At 41.8% G+C, this 15,789-nt stretch overlaps 1 protein-coding gene across 7 annotated transcripts in view; it reads right to left on the reverse strand.

The window, feature by feature from the left end:
- Positions 1-15,789, reverse strand: part of ZNF532 (zinc finger protein 532) — a 107,103-nt gene that overhangs the window by 32,432 nt on the left and 58,882 nt on the right. For all 7 annotated transcript variants that reach the window (XM_061169393.1, XM_061169395.1, XM_061169391.1 and 4 more), the window contains 3 exons: positions 11,934-12,115; positions 7,550-7,726; positions 121-283 (listed from right to left, as the gene is read on the reverse strand). In XM_061169393.1, coding sequence (XP_061025376.1) covers positions 121-283; positions 7,550-7,726; positions 11,934-12,115 — 522 coding nt within the window. The remainder of the gene's footprint in view (positions 1-120; positions 284-7,549; positions 7,727-11,933; positions 12,116-15,789) is intronic.

Here is a 15,789-nt window from a genome sequence, read left to right on the forward strand (position 1 = left end):
CCGGCGTCCATCCCGTCCTTTGACAGAGCACATGCTTTACCGTAATCTGCAGCTCAGCCTTGATTTATGACCAATGAATGGGTCTGCGGTTCATTTAAAGGACATAAGAGATGCACACACCTTGATATGGTCCATCATGAGTTGCTTCTGTGCATATAAGAGAGAACAGTCGGGACACTTGAAAACAGACACCTTCTGGTTTTCGATGTGTTGGTCAAAGTGGCGATACAGCAGGGTTTGCAGGGTAAATACAGTGTCACACATGGAACACTTATATATTATTCTAAAACAGAAGAGGTGCAGGGAAATGTCAGTCAGCCCTCATCTCTCAGGCCAAAGGAACCACTACTTCACATCCAAGAATTCAGGAGGCAGAAGCAGCAAGAACAAACAAACACAATAAAAAGAATAGAGCAGTTTAGCTCTGAAACAAACTTTCGAAGGCAGAGGGCATCACTGGAGTGCAGCTCAACTTAACATTTTGGGTATAGAGGCACTGGACCACATTTGCTTAGCAATCATTCTACTACTCACGGAGCTACCACTGACACATTTTTACAAGGTCTTCACTTGTGAGCTACTTTAACACAGAGCAAAAGCAACCTTGATTTTTTTTTTTTTTTTAATATTTTTAAAGATCAGACAAGGAACACAGCCTGATGGTGGTACCCTAACTTGAGAGAGAATTTGACTGATGAACTAAGCAGGCCCACACATCTTGGGTGCCTGAACACACTGTTACTTGTTGCAAGTTTTCTTTCAGAGTTAGTAGTAATTTTACACTTGAATGTCACTATTTCTGTACCTGTTCTTAACAATGAAAGCCCTGCACCAGGAAGCAATTATGCATGAAAATAAAGACGCATAAAAGAAAATCCACAAATCAAATGCTGCTTCAACACCTGAATGTCTACTGTGCTCTAAATGGTTTAAAATACTCACTGTTCCCTACAAACCATTTCCCCACCTAATATAACCATTTCCCTCCTTACGTTAATTCAGCAGCTCTGAACCTTCTGGACATAATTCCTTTATCCATCCACACTTTCCTCTGGCCCTCAGGAGAGAGTCCTCTGGGAGAGAGTCCTCCCCGCTCCCAACCTTTGCCCCCAGGGATTTGCTGGGTCACTGGTGAGCGCGTCTGCCCACAGGAGGTCACCCTTTCCCAATAGGGTCGTCCTGGGCCTGAAGGGAGGCCCTAGGGACACCTGTGTTTCCTCTGAAGAACCAGGAGCACCAAAACAAAGAATCCCAAAGGGCAGCTTAGGAAAATGGCAGAGAAACACTGACCAAAGGTGCGAGCCACATGAGAAAGAAAAAGCTGAGGTTTTGTTTGCTATTTCTACAGAAAAGTTAAAAAAAAGGAATGGCTTTCTTCTTGAAACCACTTGTCTCCTCGTAGGGTCTTCTTAAGAGAGCACGTCTCACGTACCTTTGGACCTCACTCTGTATTTCTATACCCCAAAATTATAGATTTAACTTTTTTTCTCTTTTTCCACATGAGATTTATAAATTTAATTGGCGTGAGTGACATGTTTTTAGAAGGTCCTGACATGCCAGTTACCCTGGCACAGAGCACAAGCACCCTTGATGGGAGAAAGGGGGGATTTTTTTAAGATCAGACAAGGTTTACAGGAATTCATCATTCAGCCCAAAGATGGTACATTAATGATGTGTCACCATTAAGTCTACCACGTGCGACAAAGATGTGCATTTCCTCACTGTCTGAAATAGCTTAGAGCTGGAAATAACCCAAACGTCCAGTAATATAAGTAGTTAAATAAGAGCAATAATGTATGAATTTTTAAAAATTATGATGTGGACATATACCAATGACATGGAATGATCTTCATGCAAATTAAAAAACAGGTAACAAGACAGTATGTGGGATACGATCACATTTGTTTAAAGGGTATAGAAAAGAAACAGATGGCATATAACTATCATCATCTCTGCTGGCTGGTAATTTTTTATTGTTTTGCTTGCTTATATTTCCTGATTTTTCTGTAATTAGTAGAATAGCCTCAAGAAAAGTACTAAGACTTACTAGCTAGGCTAAGTATTTTCTCAGGACTCTATTCTTACACTTTCAGAAATAACTCTTTCATGAAAAATGGCACGGCTTGTTTTAGTCATGCTACATTCCTTTCAGGTTTTGTTTGTTTTGCTTTGTTGCCTTCTACTGAACTGCAAAGAAAGTATAAAACAGGACATAATCTATTTACTTCAGCATTTTTCTGAGGAACAGGTTTTTGGTGTAATACTGGAATACACCCTACAAACCACGAACAAATAACCAGGGGGAGGGACGTCCCTGGTGGTCCAGTGGTTAAGAATCCGCCTTCCAATGCAGGGGACGCAGGTTCGACCCCTGGTCCGGGAACTAAGATCCCACATGCCGCGGAGCAGCTAAGCCCTCGCGCTGCAATGAAGAGCCCGCGTGCTGCAACAAAAGATCCCTCATGCCGCAAGGAAGATCCCACGTGCCGCAACTAAGACCCGATGCAGCCAAATAAAAAAATTTTTAAAAATTAAAAATTAGCTATCCTTTAAATAAAAAAACCAGGGGGAAATGGTGACCTGACAGTGCAGAAATCTGGCCGCTGCCAACTGGACTAGATGATGGAGGGTAACATCCCTAGAAGGGTAGGTAGGTGGTGCGCATCCTCGATGGGATTTGATGAGGAGATTCCTGCCAGAGTACGTATCCTGAGTCCAACTATGAGAAAGCGGGGACAGGCCGGGAAGGAGGGTCATCCTCAGAACACAAGACCGGTATCGTCTGCTGGATGAGAGGGGGAAAGACTGAGCAACTGCTCCAGATGGAAGCACGCTGATGGGACAGGACAATTAAATGCAAAATGTGCTCCTGGACTGGCTTTTGTACCAGAAAGAAAGAAAAAAAAAAAAAAGACAATATCTCAACAACTGGATAAATTTTCATGGGATCTATGAACTGGATGGTAATGTAATCCATGCAGGTTCCTGGTTGGGAGGCTAGATGGTGGTAATAATATACATGAGTCTCCTTTTGGGGAGGAGAGGCAAAACACACTCAAATATTTATGTCATCATGCCCCATTATTCGTAAATAGGAGAAAGAGAGGGAGAGATACAGAAAGAAGAAAATGAAAGGATGAAGCAAATGTCAGAAATGCTAACAACTGGGGGATATGGGTGAAGGGGACGCACAAGTTCTCCACAGTGTTCTTCCAACTTTTCTGTAGGATAGAAACGATTAAAAAATTAAAAACTGGTGCTAATGTCAAAAAAGAAAAGTCCAAATAAGGGTACCACGAACTTCACAGACATAGTGATAGACCATGACCACAGAGCAGACTCTCCAACTATTGCTACAGTGCAGGAAAGAACCACAGGGAGACCGGCAAGCAGAGAGGAGGGAGGGCTTTTGTTCAACACAAGGAGACCAAGACTTCCCTGGAGGCGCAGTGGTTAAGAATCTGCCTGCCGAGGCAGGGGACACGGGTTCGAGCCCTGGTCCAGGAAGAGCCCACATGCTGTGGGGCAACTAAGCCCGTGCGCCACAACTACTGAGCCTGCACTCTAGAGCCCGCGAGCCACAACTGCTGAGCCCACACACCTAGAACCCGTGCTCCGCAACAAGAGAAGCCACCGCAATGAGAAGCCCGCGCACCACAACTAAGAGTAGCTCCCGCTAGACGCAACCAGAGAAAGCCCGCGCACAGCAACGAAGACCCAACACAGCCAAAAATAAATAAATAAATTTATCTAAAAAAAAAAAAAGACAGGGAGACCAGTGCACACAAAGGCGGACTCTACACGGGCACAGCATGCTGGGGACAGTGTGGCTGGACGCAGGGGAGGTACTTTGAAAGCTGAACCTAAAAGTTTGACTTGACCCAACTGCACGACTGAGTGAACGGCAGGATAACTGGACTAGAACAAAGGAGGCAGGAGGTGGCTGCAAAAAAACTGCAGTGGCGGGGAGGCAGGGGATGGAAGGCAGGGGAAGGAAAACAGGAGGTGGGAAGGAAAAAGTCAATCCAAAAACCCACCCTCAGTCAGGACAGAGTGCGACCCTTGAAACAAACGTAAAAACACATGAGTAAAGGATTCTAAGCTCAGAATTGCTGCCAACTGCCTCCATCACCACTGAGTGAGTACAGCCAGGTACAAGGCACCGCCCGAGTAGGACACGTCCCCACACCTCCATTAGGTGAATCTGCACCACTGCCCCCTCACAGATGGGACACGGGCTCAGAGATTAGAGAATCTGCTTGATGCTGTGTAAATCCCAGGGCCGTGCTTTAAATTCAGCTTCGTCTGAATCAAAGTCCTCCACCACACCGCTATTGTAGTTTTGTACTGTTTTATTTCTTAGGAACTTGCTCCAAAACTCTGTCTCTTGGGACTTCCCTGGTGGCGCAGTGGTTAAGACTCTGCACTCCCAAAGCAGGGGGCCCGGGTTGGATCCCTGGTCAGGGAACTAGATCCCACGTGCCGCAACTAAGAGTTCGCGTGCCACAACTGAGGAGCCCACATGCCACAACTAAGGAGCCGGCAAGCCGCAACTAAGGAGCCTGCCCGGCGCAACCAAATAAATAAATAAATAAATAAATATTTTTTAAAAAAAGGAAAGAAAGAAAAGAAAAGAAACTGAGACATAAAAAATTAAACAACTTTCCAGTGAATGGCAGAGCGAATAATCTGGATTCAGGGCCCATATTCAACCACATAGCAATCAGCTGAGCACTAATGATGGGAGACCCAGGACTGCCATGGATGAGGGCACTCAGACTCTTTAAAAAAACAAAACAAAACAAAAAAAGAACAACTCCGTCTCATACAATTCTTCACTTCGAAGTCCTCATTGCTCTATTTATAGACATTTAGAAGAGGCAAATAGAAGGAAGGGAAAAGCAGCCAAAGAAACGGCTGGTTAATCAGACGTCAAGGAAGATATAAAAACAGTCACAAGACTGTATCACCATAAAATCTAGTAGTGGACATTCAAAATGATCTTAAATTACCCAGAAAAGATTAAAGGATATTCAAAGTTCCCTTTGACACAGCAGGGAAACATGCCTGACCACACACTGGAAAACAAAAAACAAAGCACTGGAATGGTACCTGCACATAATAATCACTACATAAACATCTGTGAAATAAAAATCTTATGTTGTGCTTTTCACGTTGAGGTGCTGGGACTGCAGGTCTTCATGGGTATATTTTCAGACTGCCATATATTCTCTAATGAAAATGGGAGGTGGGATTTTTATATTGATCTTTAAAAATTAACGTAAATCATCTGCATAATTTTGAGTCATTTGCATAAAACCACCCGTTAACCAAAGACTGCTGGGAGATTTCATGCCTGACATTCTACTGGAGTGGGAGCTACTTATTTATGTGCGGCTAACTTTAACAGAACAGAGATCTAATGTCGAACGAAAGCTTCTGGGTCAAATGTAGGCCAACCAGCTTCCAGCATGGCACAGGAAGCCAGGCTTTATAGGAGTGTGCATAGGGAAAGGTGGCGCCTGTAGTACAGGGTGACAATCACAGGGCCTGAGGGGCAGCACCTGCTGCTGCAGTGAGGACTTGACTCGTTTCCCTGAATTAATGCTGTTAACTGTGTTCACTGGTCTGGGAGTTTTGTTGTATTTCACTTGTAAATTTGTTTCAGTTTTTTTGTTTTTGTTTTTTTTTAATTAATTAATTTATTTTTATGGCTGTGTTGGGTCTTCGTTTCTGTGCGAGGGCTTTCCCTAGCTGCGGCAAGCGGGGGCCACTCTTCATCGCGGTGTGCGGGCCTCTCACTATCGCGGCCTCTCTTGTTGCGGAGCACAGGCTCCAGACGCACAGGCTCAGTAATTGTGGCTCACGGGCCCAGCTGCTCCGCGGCATGTGGGATCTTCCCAGACCAGGGCTCGAACCCGTGTCCCCTGCATTGGCAGGCGGATTCCCAACCACTGCGCCACCAGGGAAGCCTTGTTTTAGTTTTATAGTTTAAAACTCAATCATTAATGCCTATCTTTGGGCTTGCACTTGTTAAAAAAACATTGTAGTAGGGAAAAGTTTTTAAGAAAATACTGGAATGATTTTTTTCCTATACATTACTCAAATTTGAGAAATATTGTTTTAGTTTACTTTAATCGTTTGCTGTGCTGTATTCCCAGGTAACAACTACTGTTCCAGATTTCATACACATTCCAGTGAATAAAGTTTTATTTACTTGAATAAAAAAACCAAGTCAAAAACTATATTCACCAGGGGGTTGGGGTGGGGGGAGAGTAGGGGGGTAGGGCAGACTATGCTAGTGTCCAAAAGGCTGATGACCAGGAACACTGAAGGCTGTTTAACTGCTGTTTCACTAACGTCTGTCTTCGGAGTCAAGACACCAAGTCGTATGTGGATCCCCTAATTTGTAATGTGTTTCATTTTGAAGATCTACAAAGATCAGAATGAAGGTCCTATTAGAATAAAATTCCATTTTCTCATAGTTTTTTAGTAAACAGAGTCACTTCTATAGTGTTTAGCCAATGACATTTCCCCCAAACTAAATGTTACATTAAAGCCAGACATACATAATACGGCATATCCACATATCTTCCCCCCAATACTTCCTTGATTATAGAGTTTAGACAAAACACACCAATAGGTTTGAGGCAGCAAATCTAGCCTCACATAATTATCAAATTCCACACTGCCGCAAACAACACAGAAAGAAAGTGAACATCAGGCCAGGCATCTGATCCAGGGCTGTGTGCACATCCAGGGACCGAGGAAGCAGGGAAGGAGCCGAGGCTACGGGCCCTCCGTGCGCCAGAGAGAGGGGCCACGTGCCATGCATCTTAAAGACCTCACCCTGCTTTATCCTCACACAAACCCGGGGACATAAGCATGACCCTCACTTTACAGGGGTCAGTGCCGGCCCAAGGTCACTCAGCTGGTGGGTGGCGGCAGGATTCTGACCCCAGCGCCCTCACTGCCTCGTCTTTGCTAAGCTGGCCACCACTGCAGGCGGGCAGCCCGTAACTGTCTGCTGAAACACCACCTCAGGATTAAAGACTCAACAAGGCAAACACTGACAAAATTAAGAGCGAGATCAAGCAAAAAATGAAATTTACTTTTTACTAATCAAGGATTTACATCGGCTATGAAGTTAAATGCAGGAACCAGTGTCTTAAGTTGACTTCATCTTATAAATGTTACTGTGAAAAGTGTATACTATAAGAAACTATGAAAATTGAAAGAGGACAGTTTTTTACAGTCTTCCAAGAACCTATTAAAATCATCTTAAGAAAAAGAACAAAAATGATAAACATTCACTTGTTTAGCAGAAACTGATGACAAGAGCATAAACAGTAAGTGACATTTTAGGACAAAGATTTCCCCCTGGACAGGACTGAAAGGTTTAGGGAGTTATGAGCTATACTTCACAGAGCGTCAAAACCTGCCGAGTGGCATAATTTTTCATATCTTAAATCATATCCCACAGAACTACAACCTCTTCTATATTACTAATAAAGGAGTGGGGTAAAAGTCGAAAGGCAGCATGACTTACTTTGGCTCTCCTATCTTGATGCCGGGATGCTGCGTGTAGGCATGAGAATGTGTACTTGGGGCAGACTTAAACGCCATTGGACAAATAGGACACTTGTAGAAGACTTCACAGTGAGAACCTTGAATGTGAGACTTCAGTGCGGCCACATCAGAGTACACAACATTGCAATGCACACATCTGTTAGAAAATAAACACACAGTCGTTAGCACGAGACCACTAAACATGTATAACTTAACTGTGTAGAACTGGGTAAAATGAACAAAAATAGCCCTTTAAGGTTCTTAATGGCTTTCTTAAGCGTGTGGGTTTTTTTCTGTTTATAACAGATCAAATTATCTTTATATATTTGAGAAGGAAGATCATGAAGAAGAAAAACAAAACTCCAATGGACTATTTTTTGAGCATCTTTATAGTTTCTAAGAATGAACATCCAGACTCCAGGCTGTGGTGAGACCAATGGACCATGGGGCCATGTCAAGGCCAGCAGCACAGCAAGACCCTACGACTGCTGGCTTTGAGAGGACTCCCGCACGCTGGATTCTGAGGTTCCCACCCATCCCCAATACCCAATGGAAGAAATCTTTGCTATCTAATCCTATATGCCATCGACACAGGGACCCAGAGGAACGAATGAGTACTGGCTCCAAAGCCATAGCCACTGTGTCCTGACCACACTGAGGCACTGAACGTTCCTGGAGGCTACAGGTAAGGTCAACCACCTAGTGTGTTTGTCTCCTGGAAATTCAATTTAAGTACACTTACATTTGTTTAACAAATGACGTGAAAGATAAACGTCTGAAAAACCAACCTCCCTATGTAAATTGCCTCTCTATCTAACCTCTTCTTGAATTTCTAATAATTTGATGATTAGCTCACTCCTCACTCAAATCTAGTCCTACAGAAACAAACTTTAGAACTTGGAGACACTTCTCCCCAGCCTCACCTTTCTCATGCAAGGACTCCCAGCACCACTTACAGCCCACCCATTTATCACCTAGTCTTCCTTCTTTGTTCACACCTGAAAATTATTTGAGAGTGGTCTCTCTGTCGACCCTCGAGGGTCTGCAGGGGTAGACCTTTCACACACCTGGCAGACGTGTCCTGGGTGTGAATGTGAGAGCTGACCTGGGGGAGGAAGACTGCAGTTGGAGCTGCCTTCCAGGGGCAGCGCTCGATGGCGTCAACGTGAACCTAAGGCACGTCTGTTCTTAGAACCTCCCTCCAAATTCAAGGAGCAGCTTCCGAAGTCGTACAGGAGTGACACACTCTAAATTACATGTGCTCTATGAAGCGTGCCATGTTAAGCTCTGCGGGCATTTCATAAAAATCATAATTAATGCCTTAGCATTTTAAATGACTTAAGGCATCATGTTCAGCAGCACATACATTAAAAGCACTGAATACAGGAGAATAAGTACAGAAAGCTCCTCTGTCCTATCTACTTGACCTACCGTTTTAGGCAATAAAGCCACCCAAGCACACTGAAACAATTTTGAGTTAACTAGAACTTGGGTTGTCTTGAACAGGTTACTGATCCTCTCTGGGCTGGTTTCTCATTTGTTAAATGAGAAGAGTTGGACTAGATAATTTTTAGTCCTTCCCAACCCTAGAAGCCAGTAATTCCTATGAAAGAGGAAGATTACACACAACAAAAATAGATGGGTTACTAACTATTAAACAAAACAATCTGCTACATCGTGAATCATAAAGTATTTTCCCCATCAAGAGTACAAAGGTGTATTCAAAGGGCAAAACACCAAGGAAGGGCTGTTTCTCTGAAGTCGCCTGGAGTGAGAGGAAGATTTAATCTCTAAGAAAATAAGCAGGAGGTTAGAGAACCTACAGCTGATAAAGGAGGTGGCTAAGGCTTGGTCCAAAGAGCCTCATGGAGGCCAAGGGAGAGCCCCCCCGCCCCCTTAATGTGAGGAAAGAAAGTAGAAAAATTTAAAAGAACTTGAAAGAAAGTTGTAAAATATCTGCCTATAAGTGGAAGAAAAGAGGCCAATATGGAATGCAAATAAGATAGAAAAATAGAAGGAGAATGTGAAGGGTTCGTACAGCATCCTAATGCTACTAAAAATCCAGTCTATTAATAAATATTTAATATAGCTGAAGCCCTGTGTGTTCTGGGTACCAATTAAGTTTCTCTTCATTAAAAAAAATTTTTTACAGTATACAATCCTATACTTCCCCTTTCTAGATGCAGATCTAATGGATCAAGAAGCAGAAAAATTCAGAGAAATAAATGACTTTTACCAAATCAACCAGAAGCTAGAAATGACCCCCTCAATATTTGGGAGATGCAATATGATCACGAAGAGAGTAAACAAGGCACACTAAACCCAAAGAGACAAAGTCAGGCTGGGAGCCATGCTAGAGATGCTCCTCTGGCTAAAAATAAAATAAAATTTTTAATTGGAAAAACTATAAAGCCAAAAAAGGAGGGGGAAATGTACAAGGTCAAGGGGCTGCTAAACCCCAGACAAGTAGCAGACTGGACCATTATTTGAAACAACAGGAAAAAAACTCAGGTCAAATTCTGTTCTATTACCTAAAGAGGTAAACATGAACTAAACTTCAGAACGTACAAACAGTGTTTTTTATAGCTCTTGTAACCCTCAAATGCAAGAAAAAAAGTCTATACCAAACAGAAATTTTAGTAAAAATTCAAAGTGCCAAATTTAAGCAACTCTGTGAATGAGGGGGAAAAAAAAAAGAAAAGAAAAGCAAGGGATGGTCTTTTCCAAGTTGAGTTAATTACTTTTAGCTTGCCGGCAGAGCTTTTGTTTTAATTTAGAAAAGATACCAGGAATAGCTAGCATTATAGGAGTCTTACTTCCTTTATTCATTCCAACTTAAGTTTACTTTCATTATATTAGAAAAATCAACTATAAATATCTGAGGAAATTGGCATCCGTTAAAAGAACTGCACTTGTAGTTCTATATTAAAGAAAGAATCCAGTAATGAGAGTTTCAAAACATGGGATAAGAACCAAAGTATCACTGTGTATGAATTCTGTGGAATCAAGGGCACCTTCAATGTGGAACATTCCTCTTAAGCACTTAGCATGCTTTTGGATTATCCTGTTTTACTCTATAACATCCCCACAGAGAAGGAGGCAAACATCACACCAATTTTACAGACAGGGCACCAAGGCACAAAGAACACATGAATTACCACACAATGAGGAGCAGAACTGGTACAAAAACCCTGGTTTCTAAATTTCCAAACCAAAGGGTTTCTACTAGGGTGGTTGCCAATCCATTAAACATCTGTGCATCACAGGTTTGGAGGCATGAGATAAAAATGTGAAGTAAGTCTTAGTGTTAGAAAAACGGACTGAACCGCCTAGAAATTGGTGATGCCATAACGTAAATTTAACTGAAATAAAACTTTTAAATCATACCGACTGGCCTTCATTTTTATAAAACATCATATCTGTATCACAACTAAAAAAAAAAAATCATTGTATATTAACAGTCTAACATTAACAATACCAGGTGACCAAATGTTCAAGTTCAAGATAAATACAGAATACAGTAATACCTCTATTAACAAAGACACTGTATATCAATGACGTGTTTTCTTGGTGGACCTTCGTTGGGTCAAAATGTACAGGAATAAAATGTTTCTAAAAGGTACAGGAATGCATTTCAGAAGGTCACAAAGTGGAGGATCAAGTTCAAATGCATCATCACTCAATACTAAACTAACATTTAGATTTGTCAGATGTTGTAAAAGACTAAACTGACATTAGCCTTGTCAGATGTTGTAAAAGACATATCTGAGAATATTAGGGGGCAGTGAAAGGGGTCACGGTTAAGATGTGCAGAGATGAGGGAGAAGCCTGGACTCAGGTAATGGAGAAGAAGGAATAAAGGAAGGTGATCTGGGGTGGAAGGCTCTTCCACAACGAGCGGTGGTAGGAAAGGACATACACTCAATCCTTCAACAAGACAAGATAAAAGTAAGGGACCATCCATACCCTTTCTGTTTTGATGAGAGGAAGTATTCAGAGGTACAGAAATGCACTGCATTCTTGCAGGGGTTAAAATGCAGAGAGCATGACAACAGAAGTACGTTAGAAAGGGTGCAGAAAGTATAAAGGCTCTAACAGTCAATCAAAGCCAAACCTTGCCACCTGCACACTTTTGCCTGGAAGGATGGGCCCCACTGACCCTCGGCTTCGTGTGGACCAGAGTCAATACCACATTACAGGATTCACACAGATCAACTCGACTACAAATGAGCCAGGTTCCCAGAGGATCTGTTAATCGAGGTATCACTGTATGACCCTGAAAACGATGTGCGCAGACCACTCAGAACCCTGTGCCCTCAGATGTTAATCAGCTTTATTGGCACGGAAATGAACGATATACTGACCGAAAACCAACTCTCCGCGTGTAGTGCAGACAGTTCTTGGTGACGTGGGTCTGGAAGTGCACCGACCTGCAGATGGCCCCGCACTCGGGGCAGGTGTAGGGAGATTTGTGCTGGTGGATTCTCTGATGAGATGCGTAACTGCACTGGTTAGGAAGCAGCATCTGGCAGACAGTGCAAGTCTTCTAAATAAACCAAAGGGGGAAACAGGGTTGGTCCTACGAAGTATTTTCTAATATGCAAAGAAGCTTGGTTAAACCCCAAAATAAGTATACAGCGGTCATTTCAAATACTACGATAACTGATTTCCAAAGAAAAAGCAATCTTAAAAGTTATATGGTCAATGTAAAATGTCCCTGTAAAATACAAACAATATGTACTATGTAGTCATGCTCATCCCAAAGTACGACGTAAAGAGACGGTTAGCATTAGGTAGACTTCCAATTTTGTTACTTTTACATTTTTTTTTTAGTGTGAAGAAGAGGTATCCTTATAAAGTATGATAGTAAATCTACTTTAATGTATAATTAACTTTAAAATACAAGTTTATGGGCATCTATCTTGACAGTAGAGTTCTCACAACTCAAAAAAGTTTCTTCAAAATAATAAAAATTAATTAGTGGCTAATCCAGCTTTCTTTCTTTCTTTTTTTTATTTTTTTCACTTCAGTTATTTGAGATCTGAAATACAGGAATGCAAAAAGAATGGCCACAGCAATCAGTTGTTCTTTTTTGCACATGAACTGGTTTCTTAAATGGATGGACTGACCATTATGATTTATGATTAAAACCAACGAACCAAGTTTAGATAAATTCAGATATTAAATTGAAACTTCATAGAGCTTAAAATCTAATCACATATAAACTAAAACTGAGACTGAAATCCTCTTTGGAAAGGGCTCTACACTATTAACTAACCAGGAAAAACTGAAACATGCTACATATTTTTCATCCCCTTAGATATAAGCACTAAACATGGCATATTTTTAAAACACAAAAAACTTAAAGTAAATATAAATAGAGGACTCAATTACTTCCATTCCAAAAATAAACCTAACATAGCAGAAGACAAAATGTGTCTGAATACTATCTGGACATTCGTGCAACAAGTATCTTACTACTATCTTCTAAAATATGTAATTTTTATTAAAGTCAGTTAAAGAAAGCCTCAAAATACAGACTCCAGCTAAAACTGAAACAATCTTTTGTACTGACAACAGAATTAAGACATTTTCAAAAGACTTTTTATTCTTTTAGCTATTGCATCAAACAAATTAAGGTTTAAACTTCTGAGGAACCTAAACTAAGAAAAATCAGAAACTCACTTGAAAACTCTTTCTTGGTTCTCTCCTGAAAGGACTAAAATACAAATTTTATCCCATAAAATGTTTATTGCAGTCACAAAATAAGAACATTACAGGCAGCTTTGATGAGGTTAAGCATCATTTAAAAATAGCATTCCTTTTCTAACACATATCCCAAAGCTTAAAACAAGCCACAGCAATGAAAACCAATCAACAGATGCATTAATTATAAGATCCTGGTGACATCTACATTATCACAGGTAGTCTGCTTCTTTGAACGAAGGTCTTCTATTCGCTTTTACCACACCGTCATTCATCCCAGGCAGTGAATTATAATGTCTGAATTTCCACAGACATCTCAGAATGTCTTGCACTTACTTAGGAATAAAACCAGTGTTTTCTACACTCACGTCAAAACATTTTATGTTTATCATATGTACTGAGCCCATTCCACTCTAAGCCAAGTGGTGAACTAGGTCCTTTAAACAGATAAACTTCGATACATCACCTCATCTGATGCTAATAACCTACGAAGTGGATATTATTATCTCCAGTTTACAGACGAGGAAATGAGGGTTAGAGAAGTTAAGAAACTTGCCAAGGCCTCACAGCTATGAGGTGGAAGAACCGGGATTTGAACTGGGCTCTGAATAATTAATTCCAAGGCCAAGGGAGGAGCAGGATGGGGGTCACAAGGAATAAACAAGCAAAAATGCCACCCCCCCCTGCCGCCGGGCAAATGCACGTGAAGGCCAGAGGACTGCTGTCAGGGTTACAGGCCACCCCCCATCCCACCTCCGCAGCTTCTCCTTCACGGAGAGTGATGTGGTTCTACCACTTTTATTATAGGGAGAGACAGCAACAAAAATAAAACAGGAGATCTAAAAAGGAGACAAAGTATGTGCTCCCTAAAAGCTGAAGAGAAGTTTCACATGATCTCTCATCAAGACATGTTAACAAACCCCCTTCACGATACACATAAAATTCACAATGAATTACTTAAACACGCTCCCTTACTGGATGCCTGTATGTTTGTAACACACGTAACTATATAAATAGTTATGGATGGGTTGGTGAGTGAAAGGGCTCTGTTACTAGCAGGTCAACTAAAATAAGTATCAAAATTATTCAAGAAGAGGTTCTGTTAATTAAAGTGCTCTTTACGATAGAAATGTCTGACTGCAAAGACTATGAAAAATGCTTTAGAGTAACAAGGTCACCTAATTACCAACATTTCAATAGCGACCTCTCTCGCACCAGTCCTTGGAGAGGGGACGCATTCCCTTCACACTGCACCGTGCAGCGGGGCGCTCCTTGTGGCCCCAGGGCTCTGTGAGAGCAGGTGGCAGCCTCTGCCCTCCCTGTCCCCTCCACCACTGATGAGCTACAGGAATCTGCACGCAGCCATTTCCATGGGCTGAGGCTCCTCACCCACTTTAGGTACAGAAGTACAGGCGAGAGTGGGAGCCAGAGTGGGCTACAGCCCCAAATCACAATGCTTCCATATTGCTGAAATGGGAGAATTCAGTCCCTGGGAAATCACATCAGATCAAGTTCTAATCTTTAGTTTGTACACACAGATGCATATATATTTGTGCACATACTGTGCTGACTCCCATGTTTCCATTTACCTGCTCCCACTCCATTCCATTTTGAGAACAAGCAAGCCGTCTGGACTGCAGACGTTCTCTTCCTGGATACTTGTGTGATTGCAATAGTTTTAGGGTTTACCTAACTGTTCTGCCTCCAGTTTTATCCACCGCCCCTGTTTTAGATAATGTGTCCTCTCTGCTTCCTGAGACAACGGTGATGGATCTTCACAGCACAGAGGAGCAGATGCCATGAGCTTCTCTGGGATACTGGGAATTCACAGTAATGACACACGTTCTCTGGATCTGGGGAAATGCATTTGAGCATGGGGGCAGGCCAGGATTTCTCTGTGGTCTACAAGAATCTGACTGTCCTTTTTTCGTTGCTTTAAATCAAAGAAACAAAAATGTATCTTAAAACTCTCTCTACTATACAAGTTGAGGCTACTTTCGACAGGATAAAGCAGTTTAACATGACAGTACCTGCTTCTGAACAGAAAACGGTACAGTAAAATGCACTTAAATAGTCTCATGTGTCTTTTGACAGTTTACTTATGTCATCTGAAAATGGAAAATGTTTGCAGTACTTAGGTAATAAGCGGCTAATTTCTAGTCTGGGGCAGACTCATTTGCTCAGCGAACTGCTACTTTTTTTTTTTTTTTTAAACATCTTTATTGAAGTATAATTGCTTTACAATGGTGTGTTAGCTTCTGCTTTATAACAAAGTGAATCAGTTCGAACTGCTACTTTTTAAAGTAAAATATTATTTTTCAATACTCAGGTAACATGAGAAAGCTGAAAATAAAGCTGAAAGGTAATCACACTCATACTTGACAGCTACCTGTATTGCACCCTTCTCTGCCCAATCCTGGCACAGAAATTGAAGGATAGGCCTCCAACGCAGGCTGTGAGGAAGGGGGAACGGGGTACACCGGGGCCCTGGTAAGGATTCAGATAGCCCTAGGG

The sequence above is a fragment of the Eubalaena glacialis genome, chromosome 15 (genome assembly GCF_028564815.1).
Source record: "Eubalaena glacialis isolate mEubGla1 chromosome 15, mEubGla1.1.hap2.+ XY, whole genome shotgun sequence".
NCBI lineage: Eukaryota > Metazoa > Chordata > Mammalia > Artiodactyla > Balaenidae > Eubalaena > Eubalaena glacialis.